Source organism: Oxyura jamaicensis, chromosome 28 (genome assembly GCF_011077185.1).
Source record: "Oxyura jamaicensis isolate SHBP4307 breed ruddy duck chromosome 28, BPBGC_Ojam_1.0, whole genome shotgun sequence".
Classification (NCBI taxonomy): Eukaryota; Metazoa; Chordata; class Aves; order Anseriformes; family Anatidae; genus Oxyura; species Oxyura jamaicensis.
In genome coordinates this window covers 5658027-5684046 of record NC_048920.1, presented here as the reverse complement: position 1 = coordinate 5684046, position 26020 = coordinate 5658027, and the positions used below count along the sequence as shown (strand labels likewise).

The following is a 26020-nucleotide window of genomic DNA, read 5'->3' as shown; positions in this document are numbered from 1 at the left end:
CACCATCCCTGGAGGTCTTTAAAAGACATTTAGATGTAGAGCTTAGGGATATGTTTTAGTGGAAGATTTGTTAGCATTGAGGAGGTTGGACTTGGTGATCTTGGAGGTCTCTTCCAACCTAGACTATTCTGTGATTCTGTAAAAGGGCTTAGAGATAAGGAGGACTGTTTATAAAAGGATAAGATAAAGAATGTCAAATGTGCAAGGCCTCAAGATAACAGAAGCGCCTCAGACCCCAAAGAACTGGACCAAACCAACCTTATGACCCAGACTGTGATCAAGGGCTCAGAGAGCATGCGCAGGGAGATGAGGTGGAAAGTTCAGCTCTGATGAAGACATCTTACTTCATCCCGACGACCACCTGACGACCACCAGAGAGTGCTACACAAGCGCAGAAAGACTGATAAGATAATTAGCATATGAAGCTGGGCTAGTCGGTGCTAGGAAATGAATATGCATAGATGTGTTGCAAAACTTAATGCATATGTAATATTTCAGGGGGTAAAAGAGAATGCACACAAGCGAATTGTGTGCACGACTTTGGTGGGACTACCCCCCGTGCTTCCCAGCGCTGAATAAACATACCTACTTTACAGTCTTACTGATTGTGGAGTCAGTTTTTCGTGACTCAGCACTAATCCAAGGACTTTTCAGCTTCTCGCTTTGTCTTGCCAGCGGGCGGGCTGGGGGTGCAGCAAGAGCTGGGAGGGGACAGACCCAGGACAGCTAACTCAAACTGGCCAAAGGGGTGTTCCATACCATCTGACGTCATGCTAAACAATGCATAGGGGTGGCTAGCGGGGGTGGGGGGCCCGGCCACCCAGGGACAGGCTGGACATTGCTCAGCAGGTGGCGAGAAACTGCTCTGTGCATCAACCACCCCGTACACATCATCATTATTATTATTTTCTGTCCCAATAAACTGTCTCTATCTCAACTCATAGGCCTCAGTTTTTCTCGTTTCTCTCCCCCATCCCAGAGGGGGGAGAGGGTGAGCGAACGTATGGTGTTTAACTGCTGGCCGGGTTAAACCACAACAGAAGCATACATAAGTTTATACAAAGGAACACTTAAATAATACAACTGGACACAAAAATATACATTTTTAGAGAAATTCACATCGGTAATTGTATAAACCTTTCTTCTGTACTAAGGGGTCCTGAAAATTTAGGACTAAAACATTAGCTCTGTAATGTAAAAGGGTTATCATGACAGTCCTCAAAGGCCACTATACAGCACGCTGACATATTCAAGGCTATCAGCTTATATTTCAGTCTGTGTATTCAAGTTTTGAGGTCCTTTTATGATTATGCAAACATCAGAAATATAGTGGTATAATAAATGGTAGTTATGAAAGCAGAGTTTTTAGAGCCAGTATTAATTTGCAGGCTCAAAACACCCACTTAATATTTAAACAAGTCTTTTATACTTTTGTTTGTTCAAAAATAAAAAGAGTAAATGCACTTACATAAAAATAACTTTTACTGTTCAACAAGTGTGCTCACGTGATTTTTATATTAGTACAAACAAAAACAAACAAACAAACAAATTCACCATATGACTTTTTAAAACAAATGATACCAATTCACCTTTTCCCTACTTGAGTACATTTACATTAAGGCTTTGAATCATCTGACCCACGATTTTACAACATTAAAATGAATGGGTCCACATGGATGCTAGTATGTCTCATTGAGACTTAGCATGAATAGAATTAAAGCTCACCACCTTAAGGAAACAGGAAGTCACATGCCTGTACCTTAACTATATTCCTTTTTGTCTCCAAACTAGAACATAAAGTTTAATAGTAACAGTATTTCATGGCAAGAGACGAGTTTTTTTTTTTAAAAAAAAAAAAAAAAAAAAGTATATTATTAATTTAATGGCAACATCTTTGGAGAAACTTCCAGTTTTTGTTGTACAACACTGCTTTCTGGTGGTGATTCAGGCATGGGGAGTTCATTCAGTTCAACGTGCTGTAAATATAGCCCCACTTTTCCCCTTTAATAGTTCCAGGGCTCTACATAAAGCATACAGCTCACAAGCCTGAGCTGACCATGATGGACTCAAAGGTCCTAATTCCACAGGTTCTAGGTCCTTACCAATTATTGGATATCCTGATTTGGCCATTCTATCACATAGTACTGAACCATTTTTAATTTGCTCCCTTTTCTCCGGTCCCGGGACTTCAATTTTGTCTGACCCATCTAGGAATTTTACTCTGGCAATTTCTACAGCCCTTGGTTACCTAGTAAGAGTGTCTTGCAGGGGTTTACGACCTATCACCCACCCACAAATCCTATAGGAATCGCTTCAGTCCTTCACCAGCCAAATCCCTCACAGGAGATTGGAACCAGGTTAGAAGACCTCCACACTTGCTTCGGAACTAAGTTCCGTCTCAGTCACACTCTTACACACACAGGCAACTGAATCCCACCCAACCGAACTGTATACGCCTTAAATACTTACAACTCCATCTTCTTCATTCGGATCTTTGCACACATAATTACAGGCAACATACAATGCTGCAGCTGGCAAGGAAGCTCATAAAAAAATCAAATTCTTTGCTTGCCTTTATTGAGGTTCAGGACGGTGTTAGTCCCAACCTGACTCGAACAGGAGCCACCAAATGGTGGGGCACCCCTCCTAGATCCAGTCAGAATTCAGGAACCAAGACCATCCCAGACGAGCCCCCAGCTGTGATAAATGATTGAGTCCCAAATAGGATTCTAATAAAAGTTAGCAATTTATTAAAGGAATAAAGGCAAGCAAACAGCGCTAGGTGCGCCAGGAGTGTCTGCTCTACCAAGACGCACACCTTACAGTTCCCATTCATGGTTTATATCCCTCCTGCTAATGCATATTCATTAGTGGGCGTGTCCTCTTCCAAGCATGCCTTCTTCATCTTCTGGAATCTTCTTGAATCTTCTCGACCCCAGACCCCATGCATGCCCCCCCACAGACTTCTGCCTAACACTGCTCAGCCAGCAACAAAACTGGTCCAAGCCGGTCATGTCAGTTGACCATTGCAGAACACAAAAACTATGTACATACATTAACCACTGAATATAAGAACTATATACATACATTAACCACCGAACACAAGAACTATATACATACGTTAACCATCTCTATTTTCTTAGTCTTGTGGTTATACAAGGATGTGTAAGACAGAACGTCACATTTTATGCGGCCCTAGCATTGCTCCACATTGACATGCATCAGATGAACACTTTTCACACGTCTAAGGGCCCAACCCCCCCCGAGACTCTCTTTCACTCATCTCCTCTTTCTTTTGCTTCGTCCCTCTCCAGCCGAGGGGACTTTTTCCATCCCCTTGCAGGACTACCGAGCCTCATGGATCAGGACTTTACATTCGCTCCGCACTAAAAGTGCATGTCATTCACACCCACACATTCACACACCAGAGTCGCCCCAAACCCAACCTGAGGCAACATATGGTAAAGTTTCCCTTACCTCGGTCCATGCACGGCTTCCCAGTCCAGGTTATCAGCAGTAATCCCAGTGCCTGTTCCTGATCCAGGCTGGATTATATGTGGGCTGTGTCTGTGTATGTCTGTGCTGGCCTCCCTTCTCCCCAGAGCTTCACGGAGCCTGTCTTCAAATTAACAGTCTCCGTCCTTTGCCGGCCATACCGAGACGACCCACTACCCCCAACGGGATCGCTGAAATCAGCAGGGTGCACCTTCCTGTCTGTGGTGGCAACAAATCTTCGGCAGGCGAAAAGATCCTGGACGAGCCCCCAGATTGTGAGAAAAATCTCAAATAATTTTATTCAGACAGGATCTTCTGTGAAGCTACTTTATTCACGATTGCAATGGCGGGCATCCTGTCAATCAGGAGCACATTTTAGTAAACAAATCATAACTTTTTCTTCCCTATTACCCGATGCCTAATCACCTCCCCTGTTCCTCATTGGCTGAGTACTACAGGTTCACAAGCTACTCAACGCTCCTCTATACCATATAAGTACAATTTTTATTTTTTTTTCAACCCTTTAATTTCTCCTTTCTTATGTTTTGAGAACTTGTGATCTTTGTTTTACTGTTCTCACACTGCTCATTCTCTTTCTCAAGCTTATACTTTATTTTGGAACACTGAGGCCTTCTACTGTCCACTTATCTACTTAGCATTTCTCCTTATTATGACTACACAACTACCTTTGAATACAGAAAAATAATTATTTACTGCAAAAACACAACTTGGTTTCTCACAGACTCTAGACAACACATACGGTGCCACTTTCTCCCATCAAAAAGTGACCCCAACGGAAGCCTTTGGGTACACTTGAACTCCCTTGGGGAGCCTTTACACAGCCCCACACGCAACAGGACCTGTGCCTTTGCTCTTTCCAAACAGCCCTAAAGGTAACCCAAACTGGAACACAGAGCCAAACCCTAAGCAGGACCCTAAAAAAGCACTTTGTGATGGGAGAAAAAGGCACCATTCTTGTGCCTAAGGTCCTAATCACGGTTAGGTTTAGGGTTACATTTAGGGTTGTTTGGAAAGAGAGAAGGTGCAGAGTCCTGTTGTATGTGGGGTTGCGTAAAGGCTCCCCAAAGGAGTTCAGGTGTACCCAAAGGCTTCCATTGGGAGCATTTTTTGAGGGGAGAAAGTGGTGCCATATGTGTTGTCTAGGGTCCTAATTACGGTTATTTTAGGGATACATTTAGGGTTGTTTGGAAAGAGCAAAGGCACAGAGTCCTGTTGTGTGTGGGGCTGCATAAAGGCTTCCCAAAGGAGTTCAGGTGTACCCAAAGGCTACCACTGGAAGCACTTTTGGATGGGAGAAAGTCGCATTGTACCTATTTTTTAGAGTACTATTCAGGCTTCGGCTCAGTGTTCTGGTTAGGGATACGCTTAGGGTTCTTTGTAAATACAGAAGGGGCAGAGTCCTGTTTGGTGTGAGGTTGTGTAAAGGCTCCCCAAGGGAGTTCAGTTGTACCCAAATGCTTCCATTGGGAGCATTTTTTGATGGAAGAAATTGGCACTGTGTGTGTTTTTTAGGGTCCTACTTAGGTTTAGGGTTACGTTTATGGTTGTTTGGAAAGAGTGAAGGCGCAGAGTCTTGTTGTGTGTGGTGTTGTGTAAAGGCTCCCCAAGATAGTTCAGGTGTACTCAAAGGCTTTTGCTTTACTTTGGCCATCTCAGAATTTGTCTATTGCTGCCATACATAGTTTATTGTAGGATAGCTGCGCTGAGTCAGTCTCTTGAGTTTCCCCTTTCTCCCTATTGCCCATAGACCTCTACAATGAATTTGCAAATTTACCCTACGTTTGTAATTCCAAAATGGTTAAGATTAGGGGAGAGAGATCCTGAGCAGGGAGTAAATTCTGAGTCAATTAATCTGCTGCAGACATTTTACATTGAAATTTAGTTCCCTTGGAGATGACTGATGTGACTAATGTGTTTCTAAGTCTATTTATACAGATCGGTTACTCTCATTTCTCATTACCAGTCTTTTTTTTTTTTTTTTAAGTTGATTAAAACTTGGTCACATACATGGTGCCCTTATTTAAATTGTCAGTGTTGAGTGACTGCCTCAGTCTAATGGTTTTTGATAAGACATTGCTAAAATGACTCAGGTGCTTGATATAATAAATTTACCCAAAATTCATTGTTTTCATTATAGATAGATACAATTCATTTTTAGTTTACTCTGGGGGAAAAATGCTTAAAATTAGTCATACTTGAAAAGCTACATTAAAAAAATAACACTGCAAAACTGACATTGCATGTAGACCTATGTGTCTAGGGGGCTACATACCCTGTGTAAAAGAATATTTTCTATTTATGATGTAATAAATGACTACATTGCAATGCGCAAACAGAAAGAACTGATAGCTTTTAAATCTTTAATTAAATTCTAAGAAATATTCCCTAAAATAGATTCTTGTGGGTGTAATCTTCTCTAAGAAGCTATGTTTGATATTTAGAACAAAGTTCACAATTGGAGAATTATTAATCATTAATCTTTATCAATCTAACTGCAGGATGACAAATTAATAACAATCAAAACAAAACAAATGAGGAGATAAATTTTGGAGGTTTTAAGAATGAAAAAAAAAAAAAATATTTAAATTGAATATATTGTGCAAGAATAATGACTGTCTTTCATCCGATGTAAGGAGTTAGCCAAATTTGGGAAAATGTAGGTTGGAGGAGGATGGGGGTACATTGAGAACAGAATCAAGTTTATTTTCATGCAGTGTTGTTTGCTTACAATAACAGTAAGAAACAATGCCTTTACATTCAAGCCCAGTGAGTCTTTTGCTGCAATGCTCTCACAATTTGGTTTCCTCAAAACAATGTTCTGAGCACGTAATAGCAATATTGTTCAATTTCTAACAGCGATTTATCTTTTTTTTTTTTTTTTTTCCATTCCAGATACAAAATCTTATTCTTACAGCTCATATTTGACATTAACTTTTATCTAAAAACTGATAATTTTCCATTTGGGCTGTTACATGATTGAATAAAAAGAATAAGCAACCAATCTAAAATGAACTTTAACTTGAATGTAGTGGCTTTCCTGCTTCAAATCTTGTTAAAACCCAGCTCTTCAGCTAGCATTCCCTTCTTGATCTCCATTCTTATGCTACTCGATGAAACTGACTGCTTTTGATCCTACTGAATTGTAAAACAAAAGGTCAAGTAAACAAAGACTCGAACATCCTCAGAAGGTAACCTAAGGTGGCAAGTTGAATGATCGAAGTTGTGTGCTAAAAAAAGGAGGAAATGGTCAATCACTTTCTTTCTCTTTGATTTGTATTATCATTTCATTTTCTTCCCCTAGGATATGATTCATTTATCCATGCTGTGTAAAAGATTTGTGCATAGTGTAAGGCTAGATATTTCCCTACATCTTTTGTCAGTGGAGAGAGAGTGAGAAAGGCATCACCACAGAGAGACATCCAGTCCTGATAGGTGAAATCATCTCTTTCTCTTTTCATCAACTGTAGAGGGAACATAAAACTAAAATTTAGACTCCATATTTAATTTTTAGATTAATAAAATTAGGTGAAATGAATCTCGTCCATAGTGTTGAGGCTAATTGTTTGGAGATAATTCTAATTCTTTTGAGTTAAGAATCTTATTTTCTTATATGTGGTGCATCATAACTGCAATGATGGCAAACACCTCAGAACAATCTATGAAGTAATTAGCACTTTGCTTAGTATTGCTTCATTCAGGAACCTCAGTCACTTTAAAGTGAAGAACAGATATGCAATGCACATGTGGGAGACCAGATTTTCACTTGGGTAGAAGTGTAGTTTATAACTCTTACGACAGAAGAGATTTCAGGACAGAGAGGGGTACATATTTTTGCTTAAGGGTTAGTCTCTTTTTAATTGAATATCCACAGATTCTTACGGAATAATAGAAAACAAAAAATAATACATATTTAACAGCAATCTATGTCTTCTAGCATAAACCATCTAATTACAAACACTTTAGAAAAATGACAGTTCACACATTTTTACGTGTAGGGGTTAAAAGGGCCCACTACAAAGGAAAAAAAACTGAGATAGATTATCTTATATTGCCAAGGTGACTTTTTAAAATTCACTTTATCAGTAGCATGCTATATTTTTGACTGTCAGTAAATATGAAATTACAAAAGAGAAAATGTGCTTTTTTTTTTACAGCAATTTTACCTGTATTTTTCATCTGCTGCCAGGCCAATCTGAATTGGATGCCACCAGCATTTTATTTATCTTTCCTTTTTTAATTCCTAGATATTTTAAATAAAGGATGTGTTGCTTTTAAAACCTTTACCACTTAGGTTTTCTCATACACATGTATATATGTATCTGTAAGCAAAAAATCTGTGGAAAAAGTAGATGGAAAAATTGCAATGAGGTATACTCTATCCACTCACATTTCCACAGTACTGTACATAAGAAATTATATCAATTATCCAACTTGAATATAGAGAGCAGCATCTCAGTTTTCTTTCCTATGTCTTCCTTGTGAATCAAAATGAAAATTATTTGTCAGTTCCAAAACTGGGTGATTCCTAAATATGCCAAAACAAAGTGGTTTGACTGTATAAATTTGATGGTTGCTGCATAATGCATTGAAAAGTGCTCACATTTCAGAAGGCTAAACTGACCCCTGTTACTCCCTTAAAGAGATGGGAAGGTATTTTCTAGTCTGTTATTAATATAGGAAGGAATCTGATTTTTCTTTCTGTAGGTTGATGCTGGGTGGATGTTGAAATTATTATTTATTTGACTGTGAATAAGAATACAACGATTTTTGTGAATATGCCGTCATAGGGATAAAATCAATTTTTCTGCAGCTAAAATGTTGCTATACATGGATTCACCATTAGAACTAAATAAATCTCATGAAAGGTAAAGTCCAAGACAAGAAAAATGTTGTTGATAATACCTGCTGTTTGATATAATGCAGTGCATTCATTAGTCAAAATATTTATCCTTCAGAGATGTTTTTATGAGACAGAAACAACACCTGGTCTACATTTGGAACATTGACTAGTATAGCAATGTTATTATTTATTTCATTTTATTTTTTAGACATATGAATCTATACTGGCAAAAGTCCTAATGTAAATGCACTTGTAAATGCACTTTCACTAGCAAAATTTTTTGCTGGTACAGCATATTTTCTTTGAAGATCTTTTATAAAATGCATCTGATGTTGTATGAAGCCCATGCTAGTCTATCAGCCTCAAACTTAGATATCTTGCTGCATGATCAGTAAAGGGACACTGCCAACATGATCACTGTGTTTCCTTCAAAGAATTTGCAGCTACTTTGGTTTCAAGTAGCATCTAAAAACACTGTCTAAAATAAGTTAATGATGCTTTTCTTTGTTGCTATAAAAACACACTTTTTACTTTTAGCTATATTTTATCCATTATGGGTTCAAAGATCTTTTCTATGTTGAAAAAACATATAGATATCCATCCAGGAATAAAAATAATTACACACTCATAAAGGTTTGTTAAAAATTAAAATATACTGCATACTATTTAGAGTGTTCTATCAGAAAGTGCACTTTTTGAAAAAATGTTTCAAACAAGTTACAAATTGACTTTTGTATTCAAACTCCTACCTTCATATCTTATAACGAAATTGCTGATATGTACATTTTCACAAGTGAACTGTTAACCTTGGCCTGAAGGAATTACTTGAAAAAATAGGAATTTACATCTCCAGGTCTTATCATTCTGTAGTTTGTTTGTTTGTTAAAACGTAGACACAGTGTCTTTTCTTTGGAAAATAATAATAATAACAATAATTTAAAAAAAAAAAAAAATAAAATAAAAAAAAAAGTTCTTCTGGTACGGTTACTGCTCACGATCAAGAAGTAGTCTGTTTCTTCAGGTCCCAATGCTAAATCTAATCTGAGTTTCTTATTCTCCATGTCCATGTGTTTCATAACAGCAGTATTTTCTATTATGTTGTCAACATTTTTCACTGAAGTCTTCAGAAACTACAGATGCAAAAAAGATTTTGAGTTGTACTTTGAAATACTATTAAATGTCCTACTAAGTTTGTTCACTATGCAATTGTTCACTATGCAATAATGCATAGACAATTGTCTACTGCATAAAAACAGCCTCAACAGGAAAATCTAGCTTTAACTATTACCAATAGGAGATAGTGAATTCACATACTCTGTACTACAAAGAGATCTGTGATTATTTAGTCTGAGCTAAAATTCATTTGATCAGAAGAGGCCTTTCTTCATTTCTGTGGGTTTGTTGAGTCCATCTGACAGACTGTGTGTGAAAAAGGCTGCCTAGCTTTGCAGATCAAGTTAACATATGAAGATTTCAAAATTTCTGACTCCTACTTCTGTCTTGACATGTATGTCTGCTGTCTGGAAGGCTTACTACAGAATGTTTTTTTGATGGGCATAAAATGTAAACTCCCAAAGTGCTGTTTTTTCCTTGTAGTATAGAATTTGCATTGCCAATAATGGGCTCATAATAAAATTTCTAGAGAGCCTTGGCAGTTGATGCTTGTTTGGTGCTTATTACAAATATGCCAGTGTAACAGAATATCAAGTTTTCATCTTCAGCATCAAGGGTTAATGTTATGGGTGCAGTTCTCTCTTTTTCATGTAAAGGCCTGTTTGGTAAATGCATCTATGACCGAAGAATATGGGAAAAAAAAATACATTAAATGAGAAGTAAAGTTAGCAAACATATTTGGTGCTTTTTGTAGCATTCAGGAAAATAAAGATCTCATCTGCAACAGTATTATGCACTGGGAAGAAAAAAGAGAATTTTTATGAATACAGAGAAGACATCACTATGCTGAAGAAAATCTTGCTTTGTCAGAATTGTCCTCTAGAGGACTTCACAGCAGAGTGAAGTTAATTTTAAATAGCCATGGATTAAGGTTGCCAGCCTGAAATATTCTGTAAGTGGTGAAATCTGCAGATAGTTCTTCATCTTCATTTGTTTGCAAGGGGTAGGTGTGACAGTTTATGTATGCTGGCTTTGATGAAATCAGTAGTTTCCAAATGATTTTGCCAGTTAGTTGTTTCCTAAATTTTCTTCTCTCTTTGGTCAAAGAATCCTCATGGGTCCAAACAACAAGTTTCAGAGTCCCAATATCACATCTGTGTCTCTTGGGTAACTGAGAAGCTGAACCCAGATACAATGTCCTGCAGCATTCTCCACCAAGGTTTTTCCCAGGCATGTATATTAATAGATGAGACCCTCATTACCCAGGGACAGAAAGTGGGAAATTTCAAATGTTTAGCAGCTTGTCTCTGCAATAGGAGGTATTAATAGTGAATGATTGTCCAATGTTACGAAATCAATATAAAGACAAGGCATGAAAGACTTTCCCATCCATAAGGCTCTTTCTTAAAACACCTTTTAGCGTGTGTGCATTAACTTTAGAAGATGCTCATAAAAAGGTTCTGTCATACCACATGGGACCCTTTTTAAAATTACCAGTGCCTTGCAAACTGAGACAAAACAAATAAGAAAAATCATGGCATTTACTCATAGGAAAGGTTCAATATGAGTTAATCAGAGTAACTGGCAATAGATGAACTGAGGAGGTCAAGGCTGGAAGAAATGTGTAGACCAGGGCACTTGGGATTTACAGGAAGAAACATACAGTGAATAGAGGAAGGAAGAAAATGTACTTTTTTCATTTCCTGCATTAGTTATTTCCTGGGGCAATGGCTGTTGTAATACCTGTGTAGAGGAAACTGGGTGTACAGTTTAAAGAAAAATGTCTCAGTGCTGGCCAGCAGCAAGTTAGGGGGAGGGATTCTAATTTAAACAACAACAACAAAAAAGTTTTTTTGTCATGCTGATAGCTAATGGGCTACAGGATGCCCTTAACTTACTAACAGGAAATATGTTACCTATTTGCACTACTTAGAGCTCTCCACAGACCATTGTTGAACATGCTGGAACCTGACCTGAAAAGTGCTATTCTCAGCTTTTTATTTGTTCTTTCTTCTTGTTGTTTAAAGTAAAATGTTTCCAAAAATTTGAAGAACGTGGCATCTTGAAGATGGGGGAGGCACACTCCGTGATATTACAGAACTCAGAATAAGATGATGACAAGGTCTTATAACAAAAGGTCATTTACATGGGTGACTGCCAGACTGCATCATTCTTCTACACCATTTGTTCGACTCTCCTTTGATTCATGACATACTGTGAAGGAACAGAAATACAGAGTTATTTTTAGAAAGCAAATTGCAGTAAATATTTTCTTATGCCCATAATATCTAAAAATACGAGTATGTTTGGATGCAATCCTCTACCAAATACTATCAGGGCCAAAGATAAAGTCATTCATAGCTTTAATGGGCACTCATCTTCTCTAAGGGCTTTTCCTGAGTGTATAGGACCATGAAGAAGTTACTGTAGGGTAATGGAAGGCAGCTCTGCAGTAACTTCCCATGCACAAACGTTTTCCATGTAGCAAATGCCAGGTAATTTATTCCTTTTATTGAGGGGCAACTTTCCTCAAGTGGTTGCATAGTAGCTGCAGTTCTGACAAGTCAGTGCTTTGGGGCAAGCTGCAGTCTGTGGTTGTGGTTGCAACTGCAACCACATTGCAGTGGGGGTGAAGGTGTTAACAGCTTCCCAGTTTGTACACCTCTGTGCAAAATGGATTATGCCTCTGTTGTGTTTGGTGAATGGCACTGGACTAAAGAGGTTTTGTGTTTAGCTCAGTCTTGCCTTTCCTGTTAGAGCATTACAAATGCAATGGAATCCATCCCATAGCAGAGAAAAGACAAAAAAAAAAAAAAAAAAAAAAAAAAAAGAGTGAGGTACTAGTCAAACCTGCTTTCTTGATCCTCTGTAGGGGGCACAGTCCTGCTTGGAAGAGAACCATCAAAACAGTAAGTGAATCTGCACCACAAATTTATCATCCTGTCTTTTGGCCCTGAGGTCCCTTGGGGTTCTTTGGAACAATTCAGATTGCTCAAATGGACCTTGGCAAATTTGATCAAAGCTCCTGCTGCTCTGTGAAGAGAACAGCAGAAATATCCACTCTTCCCTCTCAGGAGCTAGTTAGACAGAATAAAGAAGACAGGCTATGTCAGAAGGAGAGCTGAAATCAAGCCAAATTATCCTGGCAAGGGATTTTGACTGTGTCTTCCAAACCTTCCTAGCATTTTCCTTCCGATCTAATGTTACAGTCTTGTATCTTGACTTCATGTACACCCAAGATGTGCTTGACAGCAGTATTTGACCCTCCGCATTGCTCTGCTGTGCAAATGCAAAAATCGAATGTCAGGAAAATGTTCTACTATGCCACTGGCTCTGTTCCATGACCCAGTAGGTTTGCCAGCTTTAAGGTGGTTAAAAGCAGTCAGGAATCCATTCACATAAATAACTAATTTACAAAACAAAAGTAGGGCTCACTGTGATCACAAAAGCGATGGCACAGTGAGATCTTAGGGGGAAAAAAAGAGGGTTTACCGATTCCCAAGTGCTTCAGAAATACACTATTGGGTCCAAACACCTCCTCAGAGTGGTGAGCCTGGCTCTCCAGAAGGTGCTGCCAAGCAGTAGCACCATTCTTGTGACAAAAGACTGTTCCAGCTATTTTGAAAGTGAAGGATATTAAATATATCCTTAGGATAAAAAATATATCCTAATATGTTTCATATAAAATACAAAAGAACAGTTACCTTTCCTTTTCAGCCATGTCTTGTTTGTCTTCTGCCCTGCAAACACAAATTACATTTGAAGTCTATCATCTAGGGTTTAGCAGTGTGAAAGAGTGGAGTATCTAAGGCCTTTTTAGGGAGATAGCTGGAACTCAGAGTTTCATGTCTGATCAGAAATGTCTGTATTGGCTTCTTCACAGAATCATCTAGGCTGGAAGAGACCTCCAAGATCACTGAGTCCAATCTCTGACCTAACACTAACAAGTCCTCCACTAAACCATATCACTAAGCTCTGCATCTAAATGTATTTTAAAGACATCCAGGGATGGTGACTCAACCACTTCCCTGGGCAGCCTATTCCTAAACCTCCCCGGCGCAACTTTAGCCCGTTCCCACTCATCCTGTCACCAGTCATGTGGGATAATAGACCAACCGCCACCTCGCTACAGCCTCCTTTTAGGTACCTGTAGAAAGCTATAAGGTCACCCCTGAGCCTCCTCTTCTCCAGGGTGAACAATCCCAGCTCCCTCAGCCACTCCTCATAAGACTTGTTCTCCAGACCCCTCACCAGCTTTGTTGCCCATCTCTGGACTCACTCGAGCACCTCAATGTCCCTGTAGCGAGGGTTCAAAACTGAACACCGTACTCGAGGTGCGGCGTCACCAGAGCCGAGTACAAGGGGCAATCATTTCCCTAGACCTGCTGGCCACGCTGTTTCTTATACAAGCCAGGATGCTGTTGGCCTTCTAGGCCACCTGAGCACACTACTGGCTCACATTCAGCCAACTATCAACCAATACTCCCAGGTCCTTCTCTGCCAGGCAGCTTCCTAACCACACATCTCCCAGCCTGTAGCTCTGCTTGGGGTTGTTGTGCCCCAGGTGCAGGACCCACACTTGGCCTTGTTGAACTTCATACCGTTGGCCTCAGCCCGTTGGTCCAGCCTATCCAGATCCTCCTGCAGAGCCTTCCTACCCTCGAGCAGATCAACACATGCACCTAACTTGCTGCAAACTTACTGAAGGTGCACTCGATCCCCTCGTCCAGATCATCGATGAAGATGTTAAAGAGGACTGGCCCCAGTACCGAGCCCTGGGGGACTCCACTAGTGACCAGCCTCCAACTGGATTTGACTCCATTCACCACAACTCTTTGGGCCCGGCTACCCAGCTAGTTTCTAACCCAACAAAGTGTAAGTCATGGCAGTCAAGTGAAGTCCCCAGTAACTGGAAAAAGGGAAACATCACAGCTATTTTTAAAAGGGTAGAAAGGAAGAGCCTGGGAACTACAGGCTGGTGATCTTCACCTCCATACCTGAGAAAGATAATGGAATGAATCTTCCTTGAAACCATGCTAAGGCACAGGAAGATGACTCAAGACAGCCAACATGGCTTCACCAAGGGGAAATTGTGCCAGACCAATCTAGTGGCCTTCTGTGTTGGAGTGACTACATCAGTGGACAAGGTAAGAACTGATGTCATCTACCCGGACTTCTGTAAGGCTTTTGACATACTTCCATGAAACATTCTTGTCTCTAAAGTGGAGAAAGATGGAATTGAAAGGTGGACAACTTGGTGGATTAGCAATTGGCTGGATGGCAGCATCCAAAGAGTTGTGGTCAATGACTCATCGTGCAGGTGGAGATCAGAGACAAGTGGTGTACATCAGGGGTCTGTATCAGAACTAGTGTTGTTTAATAATGACATAAAGAGTGGAATCAAGTAACCCTCAGCAAGTTTGTGGATGACACTGAACTGAGTGGAGGAACTGACACAAGAGAAGGAAGGAATGGCATCCAGAGAGACCAGGCTTGAGAAATGGGGCCCACATGAACCTCATGCACATCAACAAGGCCATGTTCAAGGTGCTGCACCTGGGACAGGACAATCACAAACATCAGCACGGACTGGAGGATGAATGGCTGAAGAGTATGTAGTGACAGGACAAGGGGTAGTGGCTTTAAACTAAAAGAGGGTAGGTTTAAATTAGATATGAAGAAAAAAATCCTCCGTCTGAGGGCAGTGAGGCCCTGGCACAGGCTTCCCAGAGGTGTTGTGGGTGTCCCATCTCTGGCAGTGCCCAAGGCCAGGCTGGATGGGGCTGGGGGCAGCCTGGGCTGCTGGGGTTCATGCCCATGGCAGGGGTGGGACTGGGTGGGCTTTGAGGTCCCTTCCAACCCAAACTATCTGATGATTCTCTGAGCCTGTGACATGTACTCATAGAGTTAAGAGCAACAGTTCTATGGATAAATAACCTTTTAATCAAGCTTTTTCTTCCTTCTATAGCTTTTTCTTATTTTGAGAAAATCAATAGAAAATAAATGTAGACTGTGTGGAATAGGCTAGGAGGAACACGGGTTTGACTGGTTATAATGCATAAATAACCATGTGAGAAAGCAAAAAGGCAACAATATCCTGACAAAACAAATCAACTCTCCTTCCACCCAAGAAATTAATTTTACCTTTCTTTTCTGGCCTTGATCCTCTCTTCTTCATATCTGAAATGAACAGGAAATATTTAAATGTTACCCAGCCAAGACTGTTCTCTTTCAGTAAAATGCAGTGTTTTCTCCAAAGATGACAGAAACTGCAAGTTAGCAGTTTGCAGGCTTTTGCTTGGCGCAAATGTATTAGTCAGATATGGTTTGCCCCAGGCTCTGTATTTTCTGTACATGGCTTTTGATTCAATACAATATTCTGCTACACAGGATTTTTGTCCTGGGCCTGCTGAGATCTATATGTGCTCCAGAGCCCCTGTGATACTTACTGTAAGACACAGTCTGGAATCTGTACATGCTCCATTGGAATAAGCTGCTCCAGTTCCTCCAAGCTGTGAACATACTGGATCTTACTGATAAACTTCACACTGGCAAAGAAAGGGAAACAGTGTGTGCTTGAGGCCTTGCTTTGATTTCCTCTCCATAGGAAGTCAGATTTTCCTGATGGGAACAGGGAGTTTTGCATCTCTGTATCCTCTGCAGTCTTAGTGCACTTATATCCTTCCAGTCCTAATATGCTTATGACTAAAAATTATGGTGAGATACCACATCACTGTACCTCTCAATATCTGCTTTACAGGAGGGGCCCGGGACCACCATTCCTGCACTTCCCAGTAAATTTGGTCTCTTTTACTGTTCTTTATACACTGCCCACTGGGACAAAGTCTGCTCTGTATCCAGATCACCTTAGTGTCTCCTAAAACCATCTTTAGAGTTGTCTTTGTAAGTGTCAGACATGGGACAAATGATGAAGTTTCACTGTGGTCCCTACTATTTAAAAGATCTGATTAAAGAGGTTAAATTTCCATTCCATAACCATCTGAGTATGGGAACACATTATATTTACCTGATGAAGGGCCTTGATATAGCCAGCACTGTCCGGATGAACCATGAAGGATGCACAATTATCAAGGCTTTGAGGTTTTTACGCAGCCTGTGGAAAAGTCATGGGACAGAAAGTCAAACTTGAATGATCTTTTCTTAAACTCACCTGTAATCTGTCAGGGCTCTGAGGGCACACTTAGGCTTTAATAATGCTCAGCAGCCACACCCTGGGGTCTCAGCCGAAAGCCCTGACCTATTTAAGCTCAGAGCTGGGCAGTTGCAGGAGTACTGCTTTCCTTGCTTGCATTCTGTATTAGTCAGATGTCTGTGAAGGGAGCATGTCAGGGATAAGAGGAGATGAAGTCAGCAAGTTGTGACAGATGAAGAAATTATAGAATCTGGAACTGGTGGGAAAGGCTGTGAGAAAGCAGTGGAAGAAATGTGGAAAGAGGATAGAGGAAAAAAAGAAGAGGTAACACCAACAGGATTCTCACCTTCTGTCTATCATCTGATAGCATTTCTTTAGCCAGCCAAGGCCTGGCATCCTCCTCCGGGGTGTTGCTCCATTTAGGTACACAATCATGTAGTCCTCAGCCACCAGCAGCTCCAGACTACTGATCACATATCTGTTGGGTGATCAGAAGCAATGGGGACATGAGACTCAGAAAAAGTACCTTGAGGTGTCTTTGTATGATCCCCAAAGTACTCCAGGTCTTTTCTTTGTACACCTTATGTTTCAATCTCTCTTGGCATCTCTGCAGGATGCAGAGAGTGTTTCTCAGGGTTTGCCTGCACTTGTTAGCATAGAGTGTACATTGACGGACCAATTCCTAAACCATTTTTCTGCCTAGCAGTAGCATCTGCAGGCTGTTCAGCATTGCATATATGTGGTCTATCCTAGTTGTGAGTCCACTGCTGGAATAATTAACACTAAATATTTGAATGCTTTGGCTTATTAGACTTGTTTGTGAATGCTGTGGACAGTGATGTTCGCTCCAGTTTGCAGCTGCACGCTAGAGATATTTGGCCTGGATTCAAACTCTTTCCAGCTGAGGTTCCTGATGCAATGAATACATGGAAACTAGTTTCCCAGGACCCAAGTTACCTTCCTTGCCCTTCTCTCCCTCATGGACCTCGACCAGCCACTTACAAGAAGAGGTTCTCCATTATGTAGTGGTAATCAGCCAGGTTACTGTCTGGGAGATAGCAGGCAGCAAAGACAATGATGGCATTGAGACCTTCTCCGTAATACCCTGGGAAAGAAAGACAGGCAGCATCAGTGACTCTTTCTGGGGGAGACACAAGAGTTCATGGAAAAATATCAGCATTGATGCATTGCTAAATGTGGTTCTGTACTGCTTTTTGTGCCCCTGTTCAGCTCTAAGTAAGTATTTGTCCCTTTTTACGTACATTTTTCACAACTGGATTTACTTCTTATCCTAGTTTTGCCAGTAACATTTACATGGGATTCAGAGAAGGAATACATGTGTGTCAAAGCACAGAGCTAAGAGTTTTGCCCTGGGCCTTGTTTGCCTATGATCAAGTTTCAGAAATGGTCACCAACTGTGGGCATCTTAGCCTTTAGATATGCCTCCAAAGACAGCTCAGATGCTAATTTATGGAGGGATTAAGCAGCTGCAGTCACTTCAGCATTGGCAATGTAGCTGCAGCATTAGTCTGCAGCTGTAGAAGAGGCTCAAGGTGTATTTGTGCTCACTCAGAGCCAGTCTTATTGTGTTTGTTTATTGAAACCTTGCTATTGTGGCTATCTCTTTTTTAGCATAAGCAGGGTGCTTTTTGTGCTTATCTGCCACATATCAGTATGAAAGGAATAGCAAATTTTCCCTAAAGACAGCCAAAACAGTCAGGGCATCCCTTCCAGCTTGACAAAGATACTGCAAGAAATCTGCCTGTGTAGGATTAAGCCTCACCTCCATGTGTCACCACTCTCATGTAAGGTTTGATCATCTGGAGGTCAATGCGGTGCTCCTGCTCTCCGATGATGACTGTCCTCCAGAGCCGTCCATTGGTAGCACTCTCATCTTCTGTTCCACCATCCCCAAAGAGATCTGCACTGTCCCCAGGCATGTTCTTGGCTGTGGCTACAGGAGTGTCATCTGGAAAAGGGACAAACATTTCAGCCACTAATAATATGTATGAAGACATTCTATAATAGCTTTGGTGTTCAGTAACATCCACAGACAGGATGATCTTAATTTTTTTCAATTGCCAAATTGTAATAAAAATAAGTTTAACATCTCATGCCTGTAGTCACAGGTAGTTCACAGGATTTTTTGCTGGATCTTCCTTCAGATCTATTTATACCAACTGAAGAGGACACTACCTATATTAGGGAATCTCTTCTGATCTGCTACCAGAGCTGCTTGAGTGAGTCCTCCTTAGCCCAATTCAGTCAAAATCATCCAGGTTAGCAAAGACCAGGTTATTCAAGTTGTTTAAACCAATCCAGTTTGGTTTGAGCATTCACATGACAGCTCTACCTTAAGAGCTGAGTAGGTAGCACCTTCCAGCCTGTGGTTGTGGCCCAGGTACTGCTGGAAGGGAATGTATCTACACAGCTTTATGCTTTATCCTGAATTGTGGTTAGACTGGTGTTTGATTGAACTATTTCTGCCCACACTGTCCACTGGTGGAAATGCTGAGAGAGCACTCCTGGACTGTTGCTGGTGTCTTGGTGGGGCGGATATTGTGTGGAAGATGGGCTGTGGTTGTATGTGCTGTGCTTCACTGCTGGGGAAGTCAGTCCACAGCTGCTGATGGTAAGTGTAATCAAAAGTGGTTAAAACTGGGATTTATAAAAAAAAAAAAAAAAAAAAAAAAAAAAAAAAAAAAGCCCTAGCTCCTGTAGAAGTTCACCCAAAGTTATCTTTTTACCTTCCCATTCCAGTTCATTCCCGTTTCCCAGGAATTCAAGGGAATCTGTTTCATCAGGAGTTTCAATGTCATCCACATTAATATCCAAGTCATCTGGTGTGTCCAAGAAGTCATCAGAGAGAATGGAGCCTTCACTCTGGTCCAGGGAAATGTTGATTTCAGGTGCAACAAGTGTCTTCCGTTTACGATGCGACCCATTAAAGTTTAAAGTATTTGGGGGAGCTGGAGTTAAAAGGAAAATAGCTGACAGATTGTACTTGTACTGTATCCTTAGTGCAAGAGATGGTGGTTTCCTTATTCTTATTTCAGGATATGGTCTTGGAAGCTAAGGGTGGTGGGCAGTACATAACACATGCAGGTATGGCTGGATAAAAGTGCCTATACTTCTGAGATCCCTATTTCCTCCCCCAGCCTCTTGCAAAAGAATAGCAAATTCAAATCTCTGTGGCTTCCTCTTCCACATGGGTTTTTGAGGAGACTCCAAGGGAACTGAGTTTTGCTCTAACTGCATGCTGTCACTGCCTTAGGCTTGTTTTCCTTTGAACTCCTGATAAGGCAGGCTGGTACTTACAGGATGTATTCTCATCTTCTGTAGGGCTGCCCAGTGACTCCATTCCTGTCTCTTCTGGGAGAGGTCTGCAGGCAAGCCAAGATGTGGAGGTAAAAGACGGGAAACAAATGATATTTAGAAGAAAGTCACTGCATGACAGACATGAGAGAAGTGAGGATGTCAGGGAAAAACATACAACTCCATGTGTGCGCTTCCCTTTTCCTTTTGTCTGTGAGAATCATCCTGGTGATAACGTCAGGGGATTTACCCAGGAGCAACCTGATAGCTGTGCTTTCTCACTGGAGAACAGTGCAATCCCAAGAAATTTCCAAACTATCCCCCCAGTACGTCTCTTATCCTGACATTCAACCAAAAGTCTGGAAAATACTGGGCAGTACTGAACAGCACACTGCCCACCCTGAGCTGACACTTTTCCCATTAATTTGAGCTATAATTTGTGCCTTTCCCTGGCATTAGCTAGGGGAGGCAATTTGAAACTTTTCACACACCATGACCAAATCCCACCAACCCCATGACATGTTTGATGTCAACAGACTGATTTTTTTTGTTAGTTGACCTTCTAAGCCATCCTTGTTTTACCTGCCCGTTGCTGAAAGCTCCCCCACGACAGGGAAACAGGCCTGGGGTGAAACAATAAAATCCTGGGTTCTGGGATGGCCCTGGGGTGAAACATGGAGGAAAACTCACCAGTTTTAAGGCAGTAAAGTAAGAATTGGGATGGGACCACAGGGTCACTTTCTAGCAGCTGCTGGTTAGTCTGACTATGACAGGGAGAGAGCTGATAAGGGCTGGTATCTCTGAGTCGGCAGAAGGATGCTCTTTGGCTCTGCCCTACAAAGGCTTCTCTTTGTGCTGCCCTAACACCAGAGCTACCAGCCAAATTAAACTACATAAATATTTAGATTAAGGAATAATGCTTTCCAAGTTGGTTGTTGTATATTTATGAGAGCTAGAGACCCTATATTCCTGAGCAGTCAGACCCAAGGGCCGTCTGCCCCCCTCCAGCCTCTCCTCCTCCCTTTTGCTTTCACCTTGAACAGAGCCTGTCTGGATTTTTATCTGCTGTGAGCTGGTGCCTGGCACAACTTGGTGATACAGCATCAAAAGGAATTGGGGAAGGCCCAGCTGTACCCAAGTCAGTGCTGCAGTGAGAGACTCTGCTCTTTGATTTTAGGATTTATTAAAGAGAAGCAATTCAAAAGTCTGAGGCAAAGAAAAGGTCTTTCTTACCTTCCCAAAGGAAGCTTGAATCACTACCTCCCAGTCTCCCGTGTAAATCTTCCTTCCCACACGCAGCTAGACCTAGATGCCAAATTTTCTGAATGAAGGCGCTTTTCTAAGGGTTAGGTGCCACCATTTTTCTCTCTGCCGATAGTGTGATGCCCAGCTTCCCTGTATCTCAGGCCCCAGCCAGCCCAAGCCTTCTCTGACTGTGATCTGATGGATGTGTGACGGAGTGAGCATGCTCCTGCACCCGCCCTGCTGCAACGCTACAGCATCATTGCAGGACGACACTTGCACAAACAGCTGAGACAGACTGTCAGCAAGAGACAGCCTTCAGGGAGCAGTGGGGGGGGGGGGGGGGGGCCCCCCTTTCCTCTCTGCGTCCTTGCTGCTTGATCTCTCCAGGCTATTTCTCAGTGTGTTGGCATTACACCCTTGCAGCAGAAAAAGGCAGAAGCTTGCTCTAAAAGGGAGCTTCTTGGGGAGGGATGGGAATGTTCCCTTGTGTTCTTAATAAGGAGATGAATTCAGTTCCCCAGCCCAGATCTTTGTCTGGGATATATATTTTTGTAGCATGACTGGTTAATCATAGCTAAGCAAAAATAGCTATGCAGCAAATCATCTGGTAGAGAGCTACTGGGGGAATTAATTGTGTTTTTTTATTTTTTTTTATTTTTTTTTTAATGCCAGGAAAACACAGCTGGTATTAGTGGATATTTGGTTTGTATTTTACTTGCATCATTCCTTTTTTAATCCCTCTGCAGCAGTCTAGCAGCAGGCTGTGGAGCTTGTTCTCTGGGCTTTGGCTTTGTCCCTGCCACTGACTTGCTGCCCAGCCATGGTCACATTCCTTTGCCTCTCCCTGGACTTTGTTTGCCAGTCAGGACTGGTGATGCCCAAGTTACGTGGTGCTGTGGGGTCTGCAGAGCCCCCTTGAAAGTTTGCCTGTTGCTAGGGTACGTTTGCTGGTTGCATGGCAAGTGTGAAACAGCCTGACTCCTGCTCCAGCATACTGCATGGGTGTCCAGGGGCTAGCCCAGCTTTATCCCCCGATTTTCTAGGGAGCATTGGGTGTATAATTTCTTTCTATAGCTCACTCCATTCCACTCAATTAAAAGCTTGTCAGCGCAACACTCTAAGGGAGCTTTATGTTGGCAGAGGTCTGTCAGCCCAAAGCTTTGGCTAGCCCTGCTTTCAGAGGAAAGAAAAATCTGTCCTAGAAACCCTAGGCTTGGCTGAGCACTCCTCTGGGGCCAGTGGAAGGACAAATGATGGCCTAGGAGCCGGGTGCTGGGCTGGCAGACAGAGGTGCTTAGATTAGCACTGCAGCTGGGCCTGGGGTAAACAGAGCTAAGCTCATCCACCAGTGCCAAGGGACACAGGATACCCTTTCTAGCATGGCAAGAGTTTGTGTGTGCCTACCCAGACAGCACACTGAGCCACTGTCCTACAAACACAGGGACCCTGTGAGTTGCTGGGGGAATTCAGCTGCAGCTGGGATGGGGTGAAACAGCCCTGAAAAACCCTGAAACTGCCCAGGCCCCTGCACGCCTGGGGCTCACTGTGCTGGCTGCAACAAGGCTTGGTGTTGGCTGTGCTGTGTGCCTCAGCAAGCTGGTGCTGGGCGATGGGACTTTAGTGCATAATGTGTGGGGCAAAGCTTGAGAGGCTGCAGGGAGTTAAGTGCTCACTGAGCTTACAAAGATTTTTGTCAGCTCTCTGCGCAGTTAATAAGGTGTCTGTGAAGGTGAAAGCTGACCCCATGGCAGGGTCAGATTCTGCCACTCAGCATGTCAGTGCCAGTGGTCATTGTATCCCAGTGACTTTGGTTCCTGTGGCAAAGCATTGTTGCTTTGTTTGGGGAGACACTGCTTGATGCAGAGACTGAGATCCAATAGTCAGTCCTTCCATCCATCCATCCCTATAGGCATGTATTTATCCTTGTTAATCTCTCTCTGTCCTCTGCACCCTGCTCCTTACCCTCTTTGGCATGCTTACAGAGTGCTGCCAGAAACCACCCAAACTTTTCTAATCATTGAAAGTAGCCTTGCTAAAGAAGCCCTGCTTTCTGGCCAGAGTTGTTCTGCTGGAGTCAAGGCTTCTGTTGCCTTTGGGGCTGGTAGGAGGGACCAGCATGCTCCATGCTCTGCTGGTTTCTTACAGGAGGAAATAAAGCTTTCCCTGTTTTGTCTTGACTTTTTTTTTTCAGGGAACGAACCTGGGGAAGTCCTCATCTTGCCATTCCTCCTTCACATCCACATTCTCCATCCGCAGAGTGGCTTCTGTCGTTCCCATTGTGTTCAGAGATGGTCTGGATGCACAGTGTTTTCCTCGAGGAAGGGCTCAGGCTGGAAAATGGAAGGCACTGAGCATCACTACAGGGGAGCATCTAATCCGAGCAGGTTCAGAGCAGGTATGCCAATACCAATCTCGACAGAGAAGCAGCGAGATGGCTGCTTGTTGTACAAAAGGGATAAAACAAGAACATGGAGGTGTGTGGCTTCTTGACATTTTGGACAAGAGGAGGCAAGGCTGGCTTTGAATCAAAGTAACAGGTTGTTGCTCTGCACTGTTGTGGTCTTAGCTCTTCTCCCTGTAAATGAATACCTTCTGGGCTGACACCCTCCTATTTTCCCTTACTACCTTTCTTGCAATAGTAATCTCAACATTAACATGCACCTCTGCTGAGGGAGATTAAACATGACTTAAAGGGAAGAGAAGAGCTCCTCCCAGGCTGTTTTCAGGTTCGTGTGGCAATAGCACCATTTTCCATTTTGCTGGCTTGCTAATGGCTCAGGTTTTGCAAAGAAATTCCTGAGTGGTGCTGCCTGATCTGTGCTCCATCCCCATGCTTGTCCCTGTACCAAGAGAGAAATGGGAGAGGGTGAGGAGGCCTTCACAGGGTTGTTGAATGTCCTTTCACACCCCGAAGAGTTCGCTCTCTACCTTGCTCTCAGGTAAAAAAAAAAAAAAAAAAAGGCAGCAAAAAACCTGGAACACCTCAGATGGAGGCAAGGCAGATGTGCTGTTCCCAGGCTGGGCTTTCACCTGCACTGGTATGAACAGGAGAAATTCAGATCCAAGGGCCTTGTTCTCACATATACTAACATCCTGGTAGCGCCAGGGGCCCTTAAGACCACAAATATTATTGCCTTCATTAGAAGATTCCTACACTGCCAGCCAGCAAAAATCAGTCTTTTCTACCTACTTCCTAGGGACTGCATCTGTGTTTGGTGTGTAAGTGCAACCCCTTACAAAGTCCAGCTGAGGGAACGGGACTGGTCCTTGCAGAACTACCTCCAAGTAGGTAAGAGCAGAAATGCTTCTCTCAGCTGGCTGCTGCTGCAGATGAGCTCAGTAGCACCTAAGCCCAAAGGGGACAAGGGCAGGACTTATCTTATAGAGAACGTGCTCAGGTGAAATCAGAGCAAATGGTGGGCACCGCATTAACCTGTCTGCTGCAGTACAGTTTTGAATGTTCTTCCTGAGCTCAGCCCTTGTGCTGTAAATGTATCCAGGCATGGGCTGGGCAGTAACATATATTTTTAGAGTAACAGGCCTGGAGTGATTTCCCAAGTTGATGGGGCTACTCTGTCCCCTGTGTCAGGAAAATCATCATCTAGCTGAATTTGACCCATTGCTATAAGGCTCTTCTGGAGAGCCAGTGCTTTTTCTGCTTCCCTGGACGCTTGTATTTAAAGAGGGTGTCACTGGTGATGAACTGGGGAGAAGTAAATCTGCCTGTGTGATCTCCTTTGTAGGAATTAAGTTGAGTGGAGGCCTGAGTAAATCAGGCATCCATCTTTATTACAGGCACTGACAGAGATAGGAATCAGAGCAAAGAGCTGTCTGTGAGGGTTGCGGGGCTTTCTCGCTGACGAGCATCTCTGAGCCTTTCCTCACAGCATGCACATTTTGTATTCTAGCCTTAACCACTGTGCCTGGCTGCATGCAATGCCCATGACATGTCATACATGTCCCCATTTTTATATCCCAGCTTGCAGGCAAGGGAGATACCTTGGGGCTCAGAGATACTCCACCTTCCCTCCCTGCTCCCCATAGCTGTCATCTTCTTTCCGCTAGCCCTTGAAAACATCATGGAGGGAGAAAGAGAAAGGGAAGAAATTGAAACGAGTCCCAGCGTGGAGCCTGATGTTTCTTAAAATCAGACATTGCCTGGCAGTATGGAAGCCCAGATGATGCTGTACTCACCGATGCTTGTGGTTAATGAGGAACAAAGAAGATCCTGCCCGTATCCCAGCTGTGCATTCCTCCCAGTGCAGACGGACTGCTCAGGAGGTTCAGTGCCTGGATCTGGATGCAGACGTGTGGTGCTTTCTCAGTGGAAGACTGTGTGGATGCATCTAGGTCTGCCTTTCTCGCAGGAGATGGTGCTTTGTGATGTGGATTTCACTGGGAGAGAATTGGGAGCTGTTGTTTGTGTTCTTCCATGGCGACCGTTTCCTCAGCTGCCTCTCTCCCTTCCTATTTCACTATTTTCTTCTTGCAGCTGGCTAAGCGTCAGCTCTCTTAAGTCAGCTAATTGCACTGCTTTTGTGTGTGAGGAGGATGGTGACGGGGGGGATGGTGACGGGGCGGGGGGGGGGGTGGGGAAAGGGGGGAAGAATGTTATGGGAGAATGGGTGGAGAGAAGAGCTGAAAACACCCCCCTCTCAGTGCCACCTCTCCTCCAATTGGCTGAGAGGTGCCAAATATCTCCCATCGCTCTTGCTTGGGATGAATGATGCTGCCAGGGACTGAGCGCACCACCTCCTTGCTGTTTTCAGTGGGAGTGAGAGATGCCCTTCATCCAACAGGATCTGGTCCCAGAGGAGGCATGGAGCTGGGGAGGGATG

The 26020-nt window shown here is 42.6% G+C and overlaps 1 protein-coding gene across 4 annotated transcripts; it reads right to left on the bottom strand.

The window, feature by feature from the left end:
- Positions 1–9749: 9749 nt before the first annotated feature.
- Positions 9750–25735, bottom strand: ATCAY (ATCAY kinesin light chain interacting caytaxin). 4 transcript variants are annotated; one of them, XM_035348138.1, is made up of 13 exons: positions 25377–25735; positions 23383–23512; positions 19941–20005; positions 19370–19591; positions 18406–18591; positions 17625–17727; positions 16969–17100; positions 16497–16583; positions 15919–16017; positions 15614–15649; positions 13174–13209; positions 12320–12355; positions 9750–11683 (listed from the first exon to the last, which is right to left on the bottom strand). In XM_035348138.1, the coding sequence occupies exons 2-13, from the start codon at positions 23457–23459 to the stop codon at positions 11674–11676; spliced, it is 1089 nt and encodes a 362-aa protein (XP_035204029.1). In that variant the 5' UTR covers positions 23460–23512; positions 25377–25735; the 3' UTR covers positions 9750–11673. The 4 variants fall into 4 exon arrangements, with proteins under 4 accessions (XP_035204029.1, XP_035204030.1, XP_035204031.1 ...); XM_035348139.1 differs by having other exon boundaries at positions 12320–12352; XM_035348140.1 differs by lacking the exon at positions 12320–12355.
- Positions 25736–26020: the final 285 nt, after the last annotated feature.

Excerpts from the sequence above, each read along its gene's own strand:
- ATCAY (XM_035348138.1), bottom strand. The coding sequence starts at position 23,459 with ATGGGAACGACAGAAGCCACTCTGCGGATGGAGAATGTGGATGTGAAG. Across the intron at positions 17,101-17,624 it reads ATAATGGAGAACCTCTTCTT|ATATGTGATCAGTAGTCTGG; the intron begins GTAAGTGGCTGG and ends ATCACCCAACAG. Across the intron at positions 16,584-16,968 it reads TATCAGATGATAGACAGAAG|GCTGCGTAAAAACCTCAAAG; the intron begins GTGAGAATCCTG and ends ACTTTTCCACAG.